Source organism: Gracilinanus agilis, chromosome 1 (assembly GCF_016433145.1).
Source record: "Gracilinanus agilis isolate LMUSP501 chromosome 1, AgileGrace, whole genome shotgun sequence".
NCBI classification, from domain to species: Eukaryota; Metazoa; Chordata; class Mammalia; order Didelphimorphia; family Didelphidae; genus Gracilinanus; species Gracilinanus agilis.
This window is the reverse complement of record NC_058130.1, coordinates 194,419,042-194,443,266: the sequence shown is the minus strand read 5'-3', so window position 1 is coordinate 194,443,266 and position 24,225 is coordinate 194,419,042. Positions and strand designations below refer to the sequence as shown.

The 24,225-nt window shown below is 35.5% G+C and overlaps 1 protein-coding gene across 1 annotated transcript in view; it reads right to left on the bottom strand.

Moving 5' to 3' along the window:
• Positions 1-2,790: 2,790 nt before the first annotated feature.
• The window catches only part of C1H9orf85 (chromosome 1 C9orf85 homolog), an 82,732-nt gene continuing 61,297 nt past the window's right edge, over positions 2,791-24,225 (bottom strand). Inside the window, exons 3-4 of the mRNA XM_044659465.1 lie at positions 4,532-4,645; positions 2,791-3,136 (exon numbers count right to left, since the gene is read on the bottom strand). Of these exons, the coding sequence (XP_044515400.1) occupies positions 2,941-3,136; positions 4,532-4,645 (310 nt within the window). The 3' untranslated portion in view covers positions 2,791-2,940. The remainder of the gene's footprint in view (positions 3,137-4,531; positions 4,646-24,225) is intronic.

Here is a 24,225-nt window from a genome sequence, read left to right as displayed (position 1 = left end):
TCAAGCACTCTGGAACACAATCTGACTGTTGAATGTCTTTTATTATTACAATTCAGGGATTGGGGAAAGGGGTGAGGGGCAGAGGGATTTTGGGGTACCTTCTTCACTATTCCTATGGGGTCCGTCACTTAGGTGGGAACCTTAGTGGTTCCCACTCCTAAGCTTCTCCCTTCACCCCTTCTCCTTCTATTTCTATTTCTATTTTTCTGTTTCTATCCTTTTCTATAATTTTAAGTTTAACTGAAAAGGGTCTCTCGACAAGGTTGGGTAATGGGTAAAGGAGACCAAGAGATTGTTCCCAAAATGGAGTCTAAAAACTTAGCTGTCTCAACGGTTGAAGTCTTGATGGGTGAGACGCGATGGAATGGCTTTGATTAGGGAATCAGGGTTTTAATTTCCAAAAGAAGATCCTCAGAAAGCCCTCAGGACTGGATTCGAGCTGAGATGTCTTTGTCCTCTCTCCTCCCAGTCCTTCACCTGAACACCTCTCCTGTCCTCTCTTCCTCAGAGAAATCCCCAGAATTCTCTCTGGTCTCAACTGTCGGCTTCTGCCTTCTCTGGTTCCTTTGGCTCCATCCCCCTTGCACAAAACCCACGCTTACAGTACCTCTCCTCTCTCTGCCGAGTAAATTCCCAGAATTCTCTCTGGTCTCAACTGTCAGCAACTGTCATACACTGCCTTCTCTGGCTCCTTTGATCCCATCCCTCTTGCACAAATCCCATCCTTACATAAGTGACTTAAGTTCTCAGGACTGTCAGGAATTCCTTTTGCATATACATTTCATGAGTTGCTCCTCTGATAAAATGAAGGCAGTTTTCAAAACCACAGACAAAAAGACCTGTGCACAGTGCACTAGACAACTTTCATTTAATACAAATTTGTTGAATTGATGTCTTTTTTTTATCTGTTATATTTTTATGCTTTTTTTCTTTGGAATTGTTTTGACACTGTCTTGCATAATACAGGCAGCTAAGTTCATAACTTTAAATCTTGATTATTTATAAATCAAAGTTTCATATGATAATCAATTTTGGTCATATAATATACTAGGCACTATGGTGAAATTTTAGGACATGCCTTGATATATGGCCACATAGTGAGCTACCAAAATAAATGCTTAGCCATCCCTGTGGAAAAAAAAAACGCCTTCCCTCCATTTCTACACACTGATTCACACTCTAGAAAATGGCTTTAGGCCAGGAAAACAAAGCCTATATTAACACAACTAAACTAAATGACATAAATTCTAGGTTACTTTAATTTTTGATAATGTTCTATGGCATAAAACTAAAAGAATTACAATCACAAGAACATCCACTAGGTGATGCTCTATATCAAACTTCCCTTCAGCAGAGTAATCTGTGTAGGAGGTACCATTCTTTAAAAAAATATATGCAAAAAGAAAGACACTGCATAAATTGGATTATATCCTACATGTGTTTTAAATTATTGGGATATAAAGTCATCACATTAAAACATATTCACGCCTGAATAGAGGAGAGTTGAGAAGGAAGAATGTTATTCCATTTAAAATGCTAGGCATATAGCTCCATAAACTTGCTCTTAATTTATAATTTTCATATTTATTAAGTAATTTTACATTCACAATTATTCTGTAAGGTAGATATATTTGAGAGTATTAGCCTGGGAGAATTCAGAAGACTTTTGTCCTAGTCTCTGGTTCTTCCACTATAGGTTCCATGCAACAAAGGGTAACTCTTACTACACCCCCCATGAACCTGCTTGCTTATCTGCAAAATAAAGGGATGAGATAAGAAGAACTCTCAGGTGCCTTTTAACTCATGATTTGAATTAGAATAGCTCTTACTCACTTACTTCATAAAAAATTGAAGATTAGAGAGACTAAGTTAACCAGCATGTGATGATAAGCAAGTGGAAGAACCAGAGCCAGAACCCAATTTTATTACCTGGCCTCCTTGCCTTAAAGTACTATTTTATGGATGACACAAGATAATGTATATGAAAAGGATTTTGTATAATGAATCATAAGAGTATTTGTATCTAAGACCTCTTGGGAAATAGAACTGAGTGATACTTAAGAGACTAATAAGTCTTCTGACTTTTTACAATATATTATCACTTCTTTAATGTCAAATATAAATTGAGTTTTTTATAAGAAGGAGAAAAACAGGGGACATAAGTTGGCATCATTATTATTCTTATCAAGAAGAAGAATCTTACATACTTCTTATGAATGACTTACGACTCACATAGTTCTTTTAGGCTTACAAAGTGCTTTCTTTATATCAACTCTGTATAAAAGATATTTTATTCCCATTACCCAGACAAGAAACTTGAAGCCTGGAGAGTTTAAATGACTTGTCAACAAAGTATTATGGGACTTGAACTTTGTTAGCTCCTAACTTCATAGCCACTGTTCTTCTAACCCCAATATTCTATTTCTAAAATAAAGGAAAAATATGAGATTGTGGCTTTCAGTGTAAATTATCTACTTGAAGTCAGTTAATATTTACTTAAGCTTCACCCTAATTAGAGTAACTTATTTTACAAACGAGACTAAAACATTCCACTAATACTGAATATTGTTTAAGCTTATGACTTCTGATCATGTAAGCTTTCTAAATAATATTTTTAAATTAAATATTATTTCTAAACATTATTTTTAAATAATATTTCTAAATAAACATAGATTCAGTTTCTGATGAAATACAAATCATAGAAAACTAGGGCAGGAAATACATTTCAGGTCATCTACTGATACCATTTCCAGATGAGAAAAATAGACTCCAAGAATACAAGTGATTTGATTATGTTTACATGTTTACTATGTTTATGTTTACATAATTGGTTAATAACAATAGCAAGATCAGAACCCAGGTACCCTTAAACCCACATCAATGAGCTTTCACTTTCTTGTATAGACTTGCATAAGTCTTTTTACAAGATCTGTCAGTTGGCTAGGTTTTCGAACTTGCAGATTTGTTTTTGTTATAGCTGCTAGGATTATTTAGTTCTTCATCTTCTGATTCGTTTAAATCAAAATCAAAATCCAATTCATCACTGCTCTGTTCTCCAATTCTTCCATTTCTTCTCTTGGAGTTGGCTATTTCATCACTTTCAACATCTGCTGTCTTCTCTAGTCTGTTATTGATCCTGGGGGAGGGAGGGGAAAAATCTAATTATTTGCCAGGCTTCTATTATTTACTTATTCAGTAAAGGTAGAGGAAACCTTTTCTACAAAATTCCACATTTTTTGGACCCAATCAGCAGTAATTTCAATGAGACAAATATGAATAGAAGTCCCTGAAGATTAAGTCATGAGTCCAGTCAATAATAATGTTTCTGGTCCTATGCTGAACCTAGTCAAATTAGGATAGGACATTTAGTCCAGAAAAATTGCTTAACATAAAAATAATCAAAACCATGAAACCACTATAATAACTTGATACTAATCTATTTTAGGTTTCTGTTTTGTCTACAGTCAATATAAATCTTGTTTTGATGACTTGTTTTGATGTGTATCAGGCACTGCAAGAGTGAAATAAACTTTCATGGAAATACTCAATGGAATAACAATTTCTTCCTTAAAAATTAAAAGTGATTTTTTCAACATATTGTCTAAGACTCATAACTTAAAACATTTTTTATATTCTCTTGGTATAGTGACAGATTCATGGATTCCTACTGTGAAAAATGGAATTTCTAATTAAAAGCAAATAAAAACAGTATGAGAACTGCATGTTTACAAGGAAGCTCCACTTTAAAATGCTTAAAGAGGACCAAGTATATCACATAGGTGAGTAACAGATGTATTCACTGATTGGTTATTTTTTCCATTTTTGCAAAGGAATTTTGGCCCAATACCTTTCTATGGAAAAGCACATTTGACTGGAAGCAAAGCAGGAAAGGGAAGTTGGAACAGAAGAATGGATGAAGGGTACTTGGGTTTGATGATGGAAAGTGTTGCATAAAGAACAATAAAATAGAGTAAGATTTGGATACATATTGACTCACCCACTCAATAAGTGTACAACAAGTAGCAAATGAATTTATAAAGCCAAATGCTTATATGATAAAACTTTTAAGTTAGTCTATATCCCTGGGGGCACCATTACAGGAATAATACAAGGGCAAAAGCCAATATATTCCAAATAATGATATGTGGTTTTCTATTTACTATAACAAGGCAAAAAATGCATCATATCTAATTCACAATTATTTATTTTCCTTTCTGTATGAGGTAAGCAGATTTTACTTGAATCTGAAAAATGACCTCTAAAGGAGGCTTGGCTTGAATGAAATTGTGCTATGAATAAGAAGTGAAAAAAATTCTTATTAGGGCTGATTGACATGAAAAAGATACTGTTGAAACTGATATGGGGAAGAACTATTGAAAATTTTGTAGTCTAAATCCTCTTATAATCTTGGTCCATTGTACACTTATATTGAAATAAAAACCCTAATTAGTTACCAGAATGCTTCAGATAAAGAAAACTCATGTGCATCAGGCACTGGAAGAGTGAAATAAACTTTCATGGAAATACTCACGGAATAACAATTTCTTCCTTCTTTCCACATTTAGCACAAACTTCAAGTTCACAAGCACAAGGTCTACAAATCACATGATAGGAATCCTTCACTGTTTTTTGTAAACATTTGACACTAAAGAGGGGAAAAAAACAAAGCAAAATATTGATACTATTTTTATTTAGCTGTTTGAATTTCCTCTTACCAATGTTTTCCTCTTCTGGCTCCTTCCAATAGGAAACTTCATAAATGTTAAAATTAAAAAAGGAAATCTATTTTCACCAACCTCATTCAACAAATGTTTAGGAAGCACATGGAAGGTTAACTAGTGGAGGAGTAATATGCACTAAAATACTAATCCTAATCTTAATTAATAGTAAAATTAGAAGATAGTAAACACAAAGGAATAAAAAAATATGAGAATGCCACAGAAATAAAAAGACTTGTCTAGAATGACAGAGAAAGTTTTGCAGAGAAGTTGTCTGAATGGGGCCTTCAAAAGAGGGCTGCCATTCCATAAATGAAGTTAAGAAGAGAAGGAGGGACTGAATTCCAGACTTAGGGGATAATGCAAACAAAGTCATGAAGGTGTGAAGAGACAGAGTGAATGAGGATAATGACAAGTAATTCTGTCCAGCTGGAGAGAAACCATATGAAAAGAGAGTTCATAGAAGGCTAGAAAAATGGATGAGAGTCTGGCCTTAATTTTAATACACATGAGGAACATCCAATGAGAGGGGTAAAGTAATATTAGTGGATAGCTTCAGAATCAGAAAGACTCGTTTCTGAAATATACTGGCTATGTGATCCTGGGACAAATTATCTTTTCCTGCTCCTGATAACTCTCTAAGGTTTCTAAGTCTCAGCAGGCTTGCTGAACTACACTAGCAGAGGGAGTTCCTTCCCCATATGAAGTAACAGGTCTAAACAAAAAAGGAGGGAGGGGGAATGTATCATTGAAAGCTTCCGAATTTGGGAGTAATGTGATCAGCTTTGTGCATTAAGACCATTTACTCCAGCAGATCAAAGCTGGAAGAGCATGAAAGTGGGAAGGGTCTATGAAGAACTACAGTTTAGGATCACCTAAAGAGCACACAGTAGGTGGAGATGTGCAGGTGCCACACTGTACAAATGAGGAATTATGATGGAGAAGTGGTGGGGCCCTAGTAATGAAATGCTGGGCCAACAGGGATGAGTCACAAGAAAGGCAAGCAAGAATAGGCTCTGATTAGTCTTATTAGAGAAATACCTACAATGACAAAATCTTGAATCCACTGAATATCCAAGTGAGCACTGATAAAATGCTTTGAAGTTTACAAAATGCTTTACAAATATTATTTCATTGGATCCCCACAACAAATTCAGTGAAGGAGGTACTATTATCTCTATTTTCACAGATGAAGAAACTGAAGATCAGAGAGGTAAAGTGAATTATCCATGGTCATGACACTAGTTAGAATTAGAGGTACTTTGCTCTTTTTGACCATTTTATTGTCTACTATTCTTTCCACTATCATACATCAACTTCTTCATTTTACAGATAAGTAAACTCAAGACCAGCTAAGCTGAGTTGACATTGTCACAAAAGTAGTTAAGAAGCAGAATCTGAATTTGACCTTAAAACCTTATACTCCAAATTTAGCTCTTTTTTCAATAAACTACATATAATGGAAATTCCACACAAGTAATTATCTCAGAATTAAAAAAAAAAATCCTACCTTCATCTTTGAGTCAATACTGTTATTGGTTCCAAAGCAGAAGTGGTAAGGGCTAGGCAATGGGGATGAAGTGACTTGCTCAAGGTCACACAGCTAGGAAGTGTCTAAAGCTAGATTTGAACCCAGAATATTCTATCTCTAGGTCTGGCTCTCAATCTACTAAGTCATCCAGCTGTCCCATTCCCCCCCCCCACCCCCCCATCCTTCATGGAAATGTCCATCAAGCAAGTCTTAATTCATGATCACTAGAGTTCCATTTTAATTAAGACAGGCACACAATCAACCTAATATGTCATGAAAGCTGGGGAGCATCTTTACAAATATCTTTTAGGTTTTTAGTCATAATTAAGAGATTTTTTATTGAAAATATTTTTAAAAAAGAAGAAAATAAATTGATATTTTCTCTTAAAAATACACTAGGATGGGGCAGCTGGGTAGCTCAGTGGAGTGAGAGTCAGGCCTAGAGACAGGAGGTCCTAGGTTCAAACCCGGCCTCAGCCACTTCCCAGCTGTGTGACCCTGGGCAAGTCACTTGACCCCCATTGCCCACCCTTACCAATCTTCCACCTATGAGACAATACACCGAAGTACAAAGGTTAAAAAAAAAATACACTAGGATAATAGTATTTGTATCTAATTTTAATTTCCTTAGAAATGGCCATGATTTGAACATCTTGCAGGCCCACCTAATGCTGAATCATCTGTCTTTAGCCACTTTGTGTAGTTACCACAAAATAATAGATCTTTAACATCCATGTTTGTCCAACCTTTAAGCAAAAACAATCCCTACGAAAGGGTAAATGATCTTTGATTTTGACTAGATTTTGCAGACAAATATTAAAGTTGAAGCTATACAGGAATAAGAACAGTTATTTCTAATGTCATGTACAGAAGGGTCACTTAGTGAAGGCAGAGTGATTATACATTTATAATAAAAAATAAAAGCTCAAGGAAAACACAAATATGCTATTTCTCATGGATACATTATAGATATAAGTATATACATATATGAACATATATGAATAAAAAGGCAACAAATTTAATTAACGAATATGTTCATCTAATGGTAAAAATGATGATCAAAAGAGACTAACTTGAATTTTTTAAAGCATTAGAATATATGTAAATACAATAAAAAATCCCAAACCAATAAAAATTAACCCCCAAACCAAATTAGTTACTGAGTGCCTACTATGTAAAAACACTATGCTAAATTTTAAGGAAAATAGACAAATACAGTTTACTAGGGGCTGAGATATAAACATATAGCTAAAATACTCAATATTACATGGTAAGTACATTCAAGAGTAATAAAACAATAGATGAGAAAGAATTTATTTCATTACCAACTGTGGACCATGAAAGGTTTCTAGGAACAAGAAGTTTTTGAGTTGGACTTCAAAAAATGGGTAGAAAATTTAATAAGAGAAAGGAAGTAAATGGTCAAAGGATAGGCAGTTTTCAGAAGACATCAAAGCTATCTATGGGGGGCAGCTGGGTAGCTCAGTGGATTGAGAGCCAAGCCTAGAGACAGGAGGTCCTAGGTTCAAATCCGACCTCAGACACTTCCCAGCTGTGTGACCCTGGGCAAGTCACTTGACCCCCATTGCCTACCCTTACCACTCTTCCACCTATAAGTCAATACACAGAAGCTAAGGGTTTAAAATAAAAAAAAAAAAAAAAAAAAAAAAAAAAAAGCTATCTATAGTTATATGATATAACGCTCTAAATCACTATTGATCAGAGAAATGCAAATCAAATTCTGAGGTACCACATCACATTTAGATAGGCTAAAATGACAAAAAAAAAATGAAAGTGGTAAGTATTGGGGGAATATAAGAAAATTGGGACACTCTTGTAGTGTTGGTAGAATTGTGAAATGATCTAACTATTCTGGACAACAATTTGGAACCATGTCCGAAGGGTTATAAAACTTATTCATTAATTAAATTGGCCATCTTTGACCCAACAATAGCACTACTAGGTCTGCACATCAAAGAGATAAAATAAAAAGGAAAAAGATCTATATGTACAAAAAACTTATAGCGGCCCTTTTTGTGGGGTCAAAGAATTAGAAATTGAGGGGATGCCCAATAACTGGAAAATGACTGAACAAGTTGTGGCATATGATTGTAATGGAATATTATTGTGCTTAAGAAATGACAAGCATTCAAATCTGACCTCAGACACTTTCTGTGTGACCCTGGGCAAGTCAACTTAACCCCCAATGCCTAGCCCTTACCACTCATCTGCTTTGGAATCAACACAGAGTACTGATTCTAAGATGGAAGGCAAGGGTTTTAAAGAAAAAAGAAATGAATTAACAAGCAGATGGTTTCAGAAAAATCTGGAAAGACTTACACGAACTGATACAAAGTTGAGTGAACAGAACCATCATACACAGTAACAGCAATATTGTATGATGATCAACTATTAATTACTTAGCTATTCTCAGCAATACAATAATCCAAGACAATTATGAAAGACTTATGATGAAAAATGCTGTTTGGCTCCAAAGAGAGAACTAATGGAATTTAAGTTTAATCAAATCATAATATTTTTCACTTTATTTTCTAAGTGGGTTTTTTAAAGGAGTCTTCTTTTACATGACTAATGTGAAAATGTTTTTTCATAATTCATATGAATAAAGTCTACAAAATTACTACATTGAGGGGGAGGGGAAGTAGGGGAAGAGAATTTAGAACTCAAAATTTTAGAAAAAATTGACTATATTTAATTAAGAAAAAATAAAATATTGAATGACAAAAAAATTAATAATAAAATGAAGCAATGGAAGACACTGTAAGGCATGGGAAACAACTTAAATAAACAAAGGCACAAAGTCAAGAGACTCTGTGCATGTTCAGGAAACAAAGAGTTGTTCATTTTGTGGAGAAATATACAGCAGTGAGAGAACTGATGAATTCTGAGAGCAAATCAAAGTATTTTTTTTTTCACTTTCTTTTTCTCTTTTCTTTGGTAATATGGCTAATATGGAAATGTTTCACATGTATAAAATGAGTATCATTCTGCTTGCCTTCTTAATGGTAGAGGAGGGGTTGGGAAGAAAAATTGGGGACTCAAATTTTAAAAAAAAAATGAATGTCAAAAGAAAGAGCAGGAGAGGTAAAATGGGTCGAAGTTGTAGAGGGTCTTGAATGTCAAGCAGTGAAGTATAAAATTTATCCAGTAGACAATAGGGAGTCACTGAAGATTTCAAAGATGAGTGGTATGCTTAGGATTGATACCCAAACTTTTAATCAAGAAAATTTTGTTGTTTTTTTTTTTTAACATTTCATATACAACAAAGCATTCAGATGTAGTAAAACACAAAATATTATATATAGTAAAAGTTTTGTACTAGATCTGTGATTTCATTGGTTTAGGGAACTTTAAGTGCATATTCCTCCTGGGGCAGGAGGAAGGAACTTGAACCCAGGTCTTTCTGATTCTAAAGTTAGTTCTTAGTCCACTTAGGCCACGATGCCTCACCAAAAAACAAAATATCCTCTATAGAGCCATATCTGACCCACTAATGTTTCAAAAAATCTACTGTGAACTGACCAAAAGGCAGAGCTTTAAAATCTAAGATGTGTTTCTAATTCTCCAAACAATTTGAATCCAAAGAAATTACTATCCTTTTCTCTCTGGCCCATCAATTGTGTATTTCAAAACTGGTTTAGAATCTGTAGTTCCTTTTTTACTGGAATATAAAGCTTAATTAGAATAATTCCTAAAATATGCCAGCTATGGAATAATGACCAAATATTTATTTCAAGGTTATTTTTGGAAAAAATTCAATTTGGCATTTTGAGAAGTGAGCTTGTAATGAAAGGACTCACAACTCTAATTAATCCTAAAGAAAAGGAGAATCCAGACATAGGTGTACAACTGACTAAGGAAATGAAAATGTAGTTATTTTGAAATAACTAAGATTCAAGTTTCCTGGTAAAATTTTAATGTGGGATTTACAGTTCTACTACATTGACATAAACTGTGATTACAAACCACTCTGACTAAAACCCACTAACAAGTACACTCATATTTCTGGTATGTGGTGAGACAACATTCTTTCCTATCAATGATTAACCTTGAACAGTTTCATCTATATATGAAACAGGAGTGCTGGAATTGGAAAGTATAACACAACAATAATGCTTGGTTATTAGGATGCAGTTCAGTGAGAAGCATGGATGAAGTGAATGAAAATTAAAATCAGAAAAAATGTTTACAAGTAAAATGTCTAGTACGTGCAAACTATGTATTTAGCATATCATTCATACTACCTGTGAAAAGAAGTATAAAAGACCACAAAAAGAAATAGGAAATAGTTCATTCATGGAGTTCAAGTGCTACTCTGCTATACAAAAACTATCCAAAGGCCCAGAAGAAGGACTCCAGCTCTTATGCTTTATGGAAGATTTAGGCTTCTACATGGACAGGAACGGCAGAGGATGAAGGGACATAAATGAGTTATAACCCACAATGGGGGTCTGAGTCTTTTTATCCATGAGATTGTAGATCCATTATTCATTTTGCAACGACTCTAGTATTGATCAATCAACAAACATCAACTAAGTACCTAGTATCTCCCAGGAACTATGCTAGAAAGTGGGGCCTCAAAAGCAAAAATCAGCTAGGCTTGGTCCTCAAAGAGATCATATCCAAAGTGGATTGCATGCAGAAGAGCAGAGTACAAAAGATCATCCAATGGAGTGTTGCAATAAAACACTAGAACTTGTATTTGTACTAAAAAAATAATTTAAGCTTTAATAATAATATATGAATTGACACTGGCATCCTCAGTTTGTACATCAGTCAGTCACATATCATGAATGATACATGAATTACTGGGAGTTCCTCAAAAAGTAGAGAGGTTTGGAGGATTAAGAAATGGAGTATTAAGAAATACCAGCAGGAAAAAAAATTAAATTCAAAATAACTATAAAATGTATAAAATAATTGGAGGAGAGGACTCCCTATCAAGATGCAAACTATGCTAAGTAGCATAATGGGTAAGAATTCTGATGGATTCAGGAAGATTTAAGTTCATATTCTACCCCAAATATTTATTATTTGTGTGGTCACATAACCTCTTAGCCTCAGTTTTTTTATTTGTAGAATAAGGATCATAACTCATCTGCTTCACAGAGTGAATGTGAGGATCAAAAGCTATTATTTTTGATATGAATACAACTATAAAACAAACTTTATGAGAAAAAAATGACAAGCCTAAATTAACCAAAGAAATATTAATTGCTCACAGTCAGATCAAATCAATATACTAAAAGAGAAGATACTACCTAAATTCATTTGCATATTCAGTATCATACCAATTAAAGTACCAAAGTATAGTAGCAATCCTCAGAAACTCTACCATATACAAACCATGCCAGGAATTTGTAGAGAGATCAAACCACCTTGGAAGCAGTGATATATTCTCATACATATTCCCAGACTAAGCTATAAAAGAAGCAGAAGAGCATAAAAGACAAGAAACTAAGCTTAGATCCGCGCTCCTCCAAAGTAAGTAAAGTCCAACTCTAACAAAGTTCAAAGTCAAGAAATCTGCCTACAAATAGCTACCCAATAGAAGCTCAAAACAGAAACACAGAAGACAATTATTTGAAAATATCTACAAGCAAAGCCTCCAAGAAAGGGTCTAGATATCACATTTCAAGAAGTTATAAAGGAAAATTGCTCACATTAGAAATAGAAAGAATACACTGGTCACCTTCTAAAATACTAAAATGAAAACTCTCAGTAATATTATAGTCAAAATCGAGAACTCCCAGACCAGGAAGAAAATACTGCAAGTAGCCAGGAAGAAAACATTCAAACACCACAGAGTCAGAAATCAGGACCTCACATGATTTAGCAGCTATGACTAGAAAGGAAAAAAAGGCTTGGAATATGATATTCCCACAGGGAAAGGACCTAGGATTATAACCAAAAATGACCTACCCAGCAAAACTGAATACAATTCTACTGGAGGGGAAAAAAGGGACATTTAATGAAAGAAGCATTCCTGACAAAAATACTAAAGCTGAATAAAAAATTTGGCATTCAAACACAAGAATCAAAAGGAAAACAGTAAACATGAATGAGAAATCATAACGGACCAAAGAAGTTTAAACTGTTTATATTTCCATATGGGAAGATGATATATGTAATCCTCAGAACTTAATCACTAGAACTGTTAGACACAGGATATGGGCAGGAATGACTGAATAAATGATAGTAGATTATCTACTACTGTGATGGAAAAGACCAGGAAAAGGACTATTTGGGAAAAACTTGGGAAGATTTATATGAAACAACACAGAATAAAGTAAGCACAACCAGGAGAACAATTTAAATAACAACAATAACAGTGCAAAGATTTGGAAGGACTTAAGAAATTTGTTCAATGCAATGATTGATCATGATTACAAGGAACACATTACCCATTTCCTGATACAGAAGTGATGGACTTAATATGCAAAAAGAAGCATATATTTTTGGCCCAGGCCTTTTTGTAGATTTATTTTGTTTGACTATGCTTATCTTTTACAAGGTGGATTTTTCTCTCCTTGGTTTTTAATTTGGGGGGCAAGAGGATCGAGAGTATAGCAACTAATGCCAAAAAAAGAGAAAGGAACTAAAATATTTTTTTAATGTACAAAAGAAAATAAAAGTTAATTCAGAATAAAATACAGATGATCAAGAAAAGGTTTTTAAAGTAGCAAGTAGAATTTTAAAGCAAGTAATATGAAATGGTGTTTCATATACTTCATATAAAATCTTTTTTTCCTACATATACAAAAATGCTCAATGTTTTTGTGTGTTTTTAAGTTCAGCATAAAAAAATAGACATTTTAAAAAACAACCTAAAGTGTCAGGCACTTGTTTCTCTCTCTCTCTCTCTCTCTCTCTCTCTCTCTCTCTCTCTCTCTCTCTCTCTCTTACACACACACACACACACACACACACACACACACACACACTAAATAATTAAGTGATAGCTGTGTTTCAAAAGGGAAAAATGATGACATACATAACTTATACATCATGGCAGCACATTCAAAGTAGTAAGACCTAGGTTCAAGTTGCAGTTTGGCTGCTTATTAGCACTGTGATATTGAGTGAACTGTCTCTTGTAAAGCTCAATTCGTTTCACCTGGAAAATGGGAAAAATAATGTTTGGATAGTATAGGGTAATGGTGAGGTAAACTTTTTTGACTACTGTACAAATATGAATTGTACTGTATAATATACATAAAACATCAAGCACAAGAACCATTGAAATGATTCTCGTTTTCTATGAAGGGAGGCAATACAATTTAAAGGTTAGAAAACCTAGAAATACAAGCTTCAAGCCTTCTTTCAGCTTGTTGGTTATCTTTGGGCAAGTTTCTTAACTTTTTGGTATCCTAACCTATTAAGACTATAAATTCTTGAGAAACTTTTAGTCTATATTGGTTGAGGGAGCCTACCTATACACAATAAAAATCATGGTTCTGATTTCACCCTCCAAAAAATAATTTGTTTTAGAAGTTTTAATAATGTAATTATTCAACTTATTTCCCTAGATGTTATTTGTTCTCCAAAAGAAAATTTTTCTCAAAAAACTTTTTTGTGTATATGTTTTTGTTGGAGGATATTTTATTTTTTGGTAAGGCATTGTGGCCTCAGTGGTCTAAGAGCTAACTTTATAATCAGAAAGACCTGGGTTCAAATTCCTGTTTCCTGGCCCAGGTGCTAATCTGCATTGGGAGATAAGAGTTTTGTCACTTGGAGTTCCCTGAATTAATGAAATCACAGGTCTAGTACAAAACTTTTACTATATATAATATTTTGTATTTCACTTATGTCCAAATGCTTTGTTGTATGTGAAATGTAAAAAAAAAAACAAAAAAAAAAAACCAACAGAAAATTCTTTCAAAAGTTTTTTGTTTTTTTTTAAAACTCTTATTTTCTATCTTGGTATCAATTCTAAGCCAGAAGAATGATTAGGGCTAGATAAATGGAATTAATTGACTTGCCTAGGGTCATACAACTAAGCAGTATCTGAGGCCAGATTTGAAACTAGGTCCTTCCAAATGCAGGGCTGGTGTTTTATCCACTAGCTGCCTCTTTAAATAAAAGTTTTAATATGTACAGGTGTTTGTACAGTTCTGCCAAGAAAAGTGGGGGGAAACTCTCCCTAAAAAATTAAAATAACATGTTATTCCAACTTCAAAAGAAAAAGAAATCCTATTTCTTAAATCCAATTGTACAACATAATAAAATTTATGGTATGGTATGACTTTTTTTTTTATATCTTTTTTTTTTAAACCCTTACCTTCTGTCTTGAAGTCAATACTGTGTATTGGCTCCAAGGTAGAAGAGTGGTAAGGGTAGGCAATGGGGGTCAAGTGACTTGCCCAGGGTCACACAGCTGGGAAGTGTCTGAGGTCAGATTTGAACCTAGGACCTCCTGTCTCTAGGCCTGGTTCTCAGTCCACTGAGCTACCCAGCTGCCCCGGCATGGTATGACTTTTATTAAGTCTTTAAACTATAAACTCAAGATATCATTTAACAATATTTAATAGTCAGAAATTCATATTGTTTACAACCATTGGATCTCAGAGTTGGAAATTACTAGGCCCATCCAAAACTGAACAAGAGTTACCTCTGACACATGGTCATCAGTGTGTTCTTGAAGACCTTCAGTGAGGGGGAACAAATGACCTCTCCATGCAGCCCACCACACTTGTGGGTAGCTCTAATTATAGAAGTTTTCCCAAACATTAAGCTGACATCTACCTTTCTCCCAGATTGCCTACCGCTCCATGTTCTGCCCTTTGGAGTCCAGTAGAACAAGTATAATCCCTTTTCCTCCTGACAACATTTTTTTTTAATAATACTTTTTAAAAAATTATTAGACATTTATTAATATTTGTTTTTAACCTGTTTACATACTTTATGCCCCTACTTTCCCCTTCACCCCCCCGCTCTTCCCCCACCCATGGCCAATGCACATTTCCACTGGTTGTAACATGTGTCCTTGTTCAGGGTCTATTTCCCATTCATGTCCGCCTCAGCCCATGCATTCAAGCAATTGTTTATCTTATATGTTTCCTCTCCTGCAGTCCTTCCTCTGAATGTGGGTAGCATCTTTACCATAAATCCCTCAGAGCCTCCTGGCAACATTTTAAGAAAGCTATCATGTCACTCAAAAACCTTTTCCCCTGGCTAAACAATGTACCTAGACTTCTTCAGTTGCTCTTAAGGTAGCTGTCCCCTCCCCATCTTTCGGACATACTCCATCTGGTCCATAACCTTCCTAAAATGCTACCCTCAGAACTTAATACAGCCATCCAGATCATGGTCTGACCAGACCAAAGTAAGCCTCCTGACCACCTAATTCTGGATAGCCCACCTCCCCCAAAGCCGCTGTTGGGCTTTTTGGCTGGCATGCGGCACAGATACTGGCCTGGCCATTGACCCGCCCCATGCTGTCTGGCTGGTGCCCTCCCTATCCTGGACTTCTAGTGACATTTACTTGTCTTTATTAAATTTTATGATGTTCTCCCCATGTATATTTGCTGAAATGTTTTTGGACACTGGCTTCGTCTTCCAGGATGTGCTACTCATTCTCCAGCCTCAGCATCCTCTCAGTGACAGGCACGCCATCGGTGCCACCGTCCGCATCAACTGTGGTACTGTTGAACAGTGCAAGGCCACAGGGAGAACCCCAAGACTTTCCTTGAAGAACACATGCCTTCAGGATGATGTTGATAATGCAAATATTTTACTCTGAGGCTGTTTCCAGGCACCTCACTATAGGAACATGAAGCTCATGCACAGCCCAGAAGACCTGAGTTCAAATCGGTACTCAGTCCCTTAGAAGCTGGGTGACCCTGGGCAGGGCACTGAGCCTGTCTGCCTTGGTGAACTTGATGGTAAAATAAGGATAATAATTGTATCTAATGCCCTGTGGTGAGGATCAAATGAGATATTTGTAAAAGAACTTACTTAGTGCAGTGCCTGGCACATAGTAGACATTTAATAAATGCTTGTTCCCTTCCTGTTCCCTTTTCTCTTGACCATAAGAAGGAGGAGGAACTTCAAGTATACTGTGTGTCTTTAGCCTTTCCTCAATCTCCTACCTACCACTGCCACTCTAGCATAATGGGAAAATTAGCTTAATGAGGAATAACCTGTTCTTGAAGAAATCATGTTGGCTCTCAGTGACCACTATTTCCATTTTTAATTGTTCACAAATTAATCTACTTTAATGCTACATATAGAATTTTGCCAAGTTTTCTGTCCTCAGCTTCCCTTCCTCAAAAATCAGTTGAGCATCTGCCCTCCAAGGTCAGTAGCATGTCCCCTCTCTGCCACAATCTTGCAAACATCAGGGTTAGTACCAGTCCCTCCCAGGAACCCAAAGGGAAGGTTCCCTGGGTTTGGGGAAGTGATCTCACTGACAGAAGTAGGTTCTCTCTTATTATCTTCTCATTTTCTTGAGTTTCAATTCCTAATTTAACTCTCATTTTGTTTTTCTAAATAAAAAAATCTTTTCCATGGCTAGGAAATAAAGTTGAGAGTTATAATAGTTTTGACTTCTCTCTTTTATTCCTTATTATGATCTTTTTCACTACAAGCACATATCCTAGACTCTCGTTGATCTTTCTCTTGAACATAACATGGCCTTTTCATAAGAAACTCTTTTTTGGTTCTTAACACTCTGGCACCAGCTATATATACTTTATATAAACTTGTATGTATCCAACAATAAAGTTAGCACTTATATTATCACTTTAAGTTTTCAAGGTGTTTATCAACATCACCTCATTTTATCCTTGCAGCAACTCTGGGTGGTAGGGCCTATTATTATCCTCATTCTACAGATGAGGAAACTGAGGCAAACAGAGGTTAAAGACTTGCCCAGTGTCACACAACTTTTAAGGGTCTGAGTACAGATTTAGTCTCAGGGTCACAGTGTCTGAGGCTGGATTTAAACTCAGATCTACCTGACTCAAAAGTCTAACTCTAGCCATTGTACTACCTAGTAGCCTCATGGATACAGAGGTAGTGTTTGTAAACAGATTCCACATTAGTGAGGACTGAATTAATGTGAGTTTGTTTAAATAAAGGGTATATCCACTGTACATGTGGATTTTTTTTGCCCTTAGTATTCCTTACTAGCCTGATTTTACTCCATATATATATGTATACATGTGTATACACACACACACACACACGCGCGCGCGCGCTCATAAGATTGAAACAGGGCCAGGTAACTGTAATAAGATGCCCCTAGAGTTACATTCAGTTGCATTAATTCAAACCTTAGAAACTGATAATTTGGATATATACAGAGTTTAGAAAAAGTTATAGACTCTTTTTAAGTGTTCTCTACTTTATAAGTTTAACAGAGGTTACCATATCTCCCCTTTCCCTCCAAAGAACAGTTTAACTGTTCTTCAAGTCAGGAGTTTGGGTAGGATGACTGAGAATATAAAGTGAAAAGTACATAAAAGGCAAAAGGCATTTCCCCCCAAATCACCTATAAATGTAATACTTGGGAGTGGGAGGGATTCTGAAAATAAATGCTTTTTCAAAACACCAGGCTTTAATAACTATTTAGAAATAAAATAAATCTATAACTTTTATAGTAGCTGATAGATGTAAGATCAGACAGACTGATGAAGCATCAGTATCTCTATACAACCTAAGTCTTGCAGTCTCATAAGTGCTTTAACAATTAATTCAACAGCATTTGTAACTAGAACACAAAAAAATCATCACAATACTAAATAAAAAACAAAATGATATTTGATAAGATTTTTGTCATTATTCAGTTATTTCAGTTGTGTGTCATTCTTTGTGACCCTATTTGGGGCTTTCTTGGCAAAGGTTCCATAGTAGTTTGCCATTTCCTTCTTCAACTCAATTGAAAAATAAGGACCTGAGGTAAACAAGATTAAGTGACTGGCCCAGGGTCATACAGTTAGTAAAGTCTGAGGCCATATCTTGCCTCAGAGGAAGATGAATCTTCCTAACTTCTCCACTGTACCACCTCACTGTTCCAATGATAAGATTTGGATAGAAGCTTTTTTTTTCTCTTTTAAATACATTGAAGAATATTAGCAAGGTTATTTTCAAATTTTTTTAAAGTTTTAGAGCCAAATATTTAATTGCTGATGTTAATTCAAGCAGTAATATGACTAGAAAAAGAAGTGAAAGGCACAAAAATAAGAAAAAGCCCTTAGGCAGTTCCAGTGGTGCCTCGGTATCCCCCAAATGCTTAAAAAATAAGGGTAAAACCTGCAGTCTATTAGGACATGGACACCCTCCCCCCCCCCCAAAGCCTGAAGGATGAGGTAAAGAGAAGCTAAAATCTACATATACAGAAGAAATATCTCTAATGATAAAATGGTGGATCCATCCAAGTATGAAGACAAGTAATAGAGAGACACATTAAGATAACCATTTCCATATAATTACAAAATTTTTTTATTTACTCATCAAAGGAAGAAAGTAGAACAAACCTATATTAAACTTTCATCTGAATCAAATAGCAAACAAAATGGCATTTCTTGAAATGAACTTTATAATTGATTTTCTCCTAATCTGAATAAGGATATTGTTGCCTACCCACCTCCCACTTCTAAATTGACAATATTTATTTGATTATATGCAGTCACTCACATCCTAATCCTGTATTTTCCTTAACTTCTGTAATTTACATCTTCGTTCATGTAAGTAAAATAAAAAACCAAGATTATGGGAAAAAGATTTAGAGCCAATTATATAGAGTATGGTATTAAATGTTTCTGGACAGTTTTTATCACAAAGGTGTCATATCCAGGACAATGAGCAATGGCATTGCATTACAGTGTTTATCCAAACTTGAGAAACAAGTTTGAGATTCTGATTATGTAACTTCAGAATTTATCTTGAACTAAAGATGATGATGCATATAGTAGAGAGTTGAGTTGAGGCTTGTAGTTTTTTCCACATGAGAGGTAGGGAGCTTAAGAACTACTATCTTCATTTTACAAAGGAGGAAACTAAAGGTCAAATGGTCAAATGATTTGAGCCCCCAATCATACATATATCACTTTTAATCTTTTTAAATGATTTGAATTAAAGTACTAAGATAGCCAGATAGTTCAGTGGACTGGGTGCCAGGTCTGAAGATGGGAGGTCCTGAATTCAAATCTGGATTCAGACACTTCCTAGTTGTGTGACCCTGGGCAAGTCACTTAACCCACACTGCCTAGCCCTTACCACTCTTCTGCCTTGGAACTGATAGTATGGATTCTAAGACAGAAGGCAAGGATTTAAAAAGTAAAATAAAAAAAAAATAAAGTAGCTGGTCATTTATTATATAAAAACAGCTTTAAAATGCTCTTTTACAAACATTATTTCATTTGCCAAAAAATTCTTTGGAGATGGGCAATTCAAGTACTTCTATCCTTATATGACAAAGGAAGGGAACCAAGGTTCAAAGAAGATATGTGATTTGACCAAAATCATATAGCTGTCAATTCTAATCTTTTGAAATGATGTAAATTAAAGTATTTGGTCTTTTTTTTAGTCTTTAAAAGCAGAGAATAATACATTTTAATTCCTATAAATATGTTAGTATGAATATTAGAATGAAATCGGAGATCCTGTTCCTATTCATGTTAGCATTCAACAGAGTGCCAGATCTGGAGGTAGGAAAACCTGGGTTCAAATTTGACCTCAAACATATCCTAGGTGTGTGACCCTGAGCAAGTCTATCCCTTGTCACTTTTCTGTCTTAGAATTGATACAAAGATAGAAGGCAAGTATTGTTATATAGTATACATAATTATATATACATAATTATATAGTAAAGGCCCCGTAACTTTAGACAATGCAACTTTTAAATGTACAAAGGCTTCTTTACTGTCCTGCCATTTTACTTTTATCAATGTGTAGAGTTTGGCTTATGCCAATAAGAATAAAATCAAGAAACTAATTTACATATATCATAATTGTGCTAGTTAATGGTTCTTCCCTGTTGTCAGAAATTATCTCTATGTACATATAATTTCTAAATGTGATAATGAAGGACCCATGGAAAGTAGATTTCTCATCACTAATGATGATCTTATGAAAAGGATGACCCGGAAAAAAACACAGACTCATCTTAACCAATTTGTCCATCTTAACCAATTATTTTTAAACCCTTACCTTCTGTCTTAGAGTCAATACTAAGTATTGGTTCCAAAGCAGAGAGTGGTAAGAGCTGGGCAACTGGGATTAAGTGATTTACCCAGGGTCACACAGAAAGGAGGTGTCTGAGGCCACATTTGAACCCAGGACCTCCTGTCTCTAGGCCTGGCTCTCAATCCACTGAATCACTTAGCCATCCCAAATCCATCCTAATTTAAATATTGAACTACTGTGTGTTACACTTCTATTAAAAAACTGGGATGACGAAAAGTTAGAGTACTTATTTTTTTCTTTTTTTTAAAACTGTTTTTTCAATCACAGATGAAAATATTTACTATTGAGCTTAATCTAATAGCAGAAAACAGACTGACTTCTAAAACTTGTCAAATATAAACACCTTTCTATTTTCCTTTGGATGATCTGAGATATTCTCCTAAGAACATGTTTCTATGGACTAGCAACTATATACTATCCCTAGCAGAATATTATTGTTAAATGGAAGTCTGTAGCAGCAAACAATATGAGGTCATTAAGAGATCTCAACAATTTCTTATATGTAATCCAACCACCTCTTACTACTCAATTTGTCCGCTGCAACCCATAGTTCATTAATTTGGTCATCTTCAGGCAGGAGAACATGCCTTCTGTAGCGGGTGGGCGAGTGTGAGCATGGGGATGGCACAATTAGGAACTGAAATGGATGATCTTTCCCCAGATGGCTGCCTTCCTCACTTTTCACTGCCTCTTAAGGTAATGGCAGGGCGACAGTAGGCATTTGGGATGAAGCCCTGGTTCACTGATCCTGGGACTGTTTGATTGCACAGACTAGGATCCTTTGTGACCCGAGCATGCCCTAGTGTACACCTACCACCAAAGAGCAAACAAGGAAGAGCAGGTTCTTTCCTGTTCCCCAAACCACAATTATATGATAGACACCTTCTTGCCTTGCCCCATTCCCTCTATCTTATGGCTGCAGTCCCAAGAAGTTACAATCGTTCCCACACGGAGACACAGAAGCTCTAGGCCACAAAAGCACTGGGTGGGATGGCACCAACATCCCTAGATCTGGGACCAGGCTCTAGCTTCTGAACCAAAAATACAGCAAAATCCAAAGGCTCTGGATTCTCTATGACTAAGTAGTCTAAGTTCATCATTGTTGTTGTTCAGTCACATCTGACTCTGTGATTCTATGGTCATTACTGTTCTTGGGGTTTTCTTGGCAAAGATACTGGAATAGATTGCTGTCCATTCTCTGGTAGGCAAGAGGTTCAGTGACTTGCCCAGGGTCACCCGACTCCTCCCTCATCATTAAGCCTGCCATATTCCTAAAGAGGAGGCTGTGAAATTGGTATCAATTGCCTCCAAGTATCTGGAGAACTGCTCTTATGTTGCCTGTCAGTACAGTCAGCCCACCAGCCTGCACAGCACGCTAATCTATCAGGGGTGGGGAGGAGCGAGAGGAGGAGGAGGAAAGGTGAGAAATGCTGCAGGCCAAACCTCAGCTCTGACAGAAATAGCTTGTGACAGATGGGTTTGGCTTTGTGTACTTCAAGAGCAGTGGTGTCTTCTATTTTTGAGATAGGAACACTGTCCCTGTTTATTTCTTTGTCTTTCTTGTGGTGGATGAGAAAAGGAAAATCAGATCAGGTCAGGGATTAGGCAAGAATGTTAATACCCTATAACCTGCTGTGCAATCAAGAGATTTCCTGATTGTCTCAGAGGAAGCTGAAGATTAAAGAGTGGACAAGTTAAATACAGAGTTCCCAGGAAGGTGAACTATACACCAGAAGAGGGGCATTGTGGTACAAGACATAAATCTCTCCTTGGCATCAGGGTTCAGGCCATCCATGTTTCAGATGCAGGCAAGAAGGCCAGACTTCACAATGGGCTTTTTTATTCTCTCCATAGTAGTGAATGCTATTGCTCTTTTTCTCCTAGCTGCTGCCTAGCTCTTGTCAACAGGCCAGTGTGGTTGGGAGGCTTCTGAACTACAGTTAAGAGCCCTGGATTCAAACTTACCTTTGCTACTTACTAGCTCTGAAACACTAGACAAGTCATTTAACCTGTTTATTTTTTTAAATTGTAATTTTCAGTCTCAAATTTTCTCCCTCCTTTCAATCTCTCTCTACCCATTCAAAGAGCAAGAAATACAATACCCATCACACATGTGAAATCACACAAAACATACGTCTATATTAGCCATATTACAAAACAAAAACAAAATCAGAAAAAGAAAAAAGCCACAGGAAAATGTGCTTCAATTTGGATTCAAGAAGCTATCAGATCTCTTGCTGGAGATGGACAGCATTTTTTATCATGAGTCCTTCCTTTGGAACTATCATGGATGATTGTATTAATGAGAGTAGCCCAATCTTTCAGAGTTATTATTATTACTACAATATTGTTTCAATATTGCTGTGTACATTGTTCTTTTGGCTGTATTCACTTCACTTTGAATCACTTCATATAAGTTTTCCTGAAATGGTTCCCTTCATATTCTCTTATAGCATGACAAAATTTTATCCTATTTGAATACCACAACTTGGTTAATCATTTCCCAACTGAGGGCATTTCCCCAGTTTCTAGTTCTTTGCTACCACACACAAAAAAGCTTCTAGAAATACTTTCATACAAATGAGTCTTTTTCCTTTTTCTTTGATCTCTTTGGGGTATAGATTGAGCAGTGATATTGCTGGGTCAAAGGGTATACATAGTTTTATAGCTCTTTGGATATAGTCCTAAATTATTCTCCAGAATAGTAAGACTAGTTTACAACTCCAGTAATATATTTCATTAATGTACCTATTTTATCATATCCCCTCTCTCCAGCTTTTATCATTTTCCTCTTCTGTCATTTTAGCCAATCTGATGGGTATTATGTGGTACCTCAATTACTTTAATTTACATTTCTCTATTAAAGATTTAGAGCATTTTTTTCATTACTATTAAGAGCATTGATTTCTTCTGAAAACTGCTCGTTCATATCTTTTGGGAAATGGCTCCTATTTTAATAAATTTTGTTCACTTTTCCTATATGTTTGAGAAATGAGACCTTTAACAGATTAGACTGTTGAAAATTTTTTCTCATTTTCCTGCTTTCCTTCAAATTTTCGCTACACAGGTTTTGTTTGTGCAAAGCCTTTTTAATTTTATGTAATTAAAATCATGCATTTTACCTCTGTGAAACTCTATCACTGCTATGGTCATGGATCTCTTCCCCATCATCTATAGGTTTGATCAGTGATTTGTATCTCGCCTAATTTGTTTACACTATCATCCTTTATGTCAGAATCATGTACTCATTTTGACCATATCTTGGTATTTTGTGAGAGGGGTTAGTTTCTGCCTAGTATCTACCAGATTATTTGCAATTTTTGTCAAATAGTGAGTCACTGTCCCAATAGCTAGGATCTTTGGATTTATCAAATACCATATTCCTATTCTCTTTTGCTTCTAGATATTGTTTACCTAATCTATTCCATTGATCCACCACTTTATTTCTTATCTAGTATCAAACTGTATGGATGATTGCCACTTTGCAGTATAGTTGGAGACCCAAGAATGATAGGCTTTTTCCTTCCTATTTTTTTCATTGATTTCTTTGGTTTTACTAACCTTTTGCTCTTCCACATGAATTTTACTATTTTTTCCCTACCTCTATAAAGTAGTTCTTCGTTAGTTTAACTGGTATGGCACTGATAAGCAAAATAATTTAGGCAGGACTGTCATTTTTATTATATTGGCTTGCCCTACCCATGAGCAATTAATATTTCTTGAATTGTTTCGATTTTTGTCCTGAGGAAGCAAGTGAAGAATGCT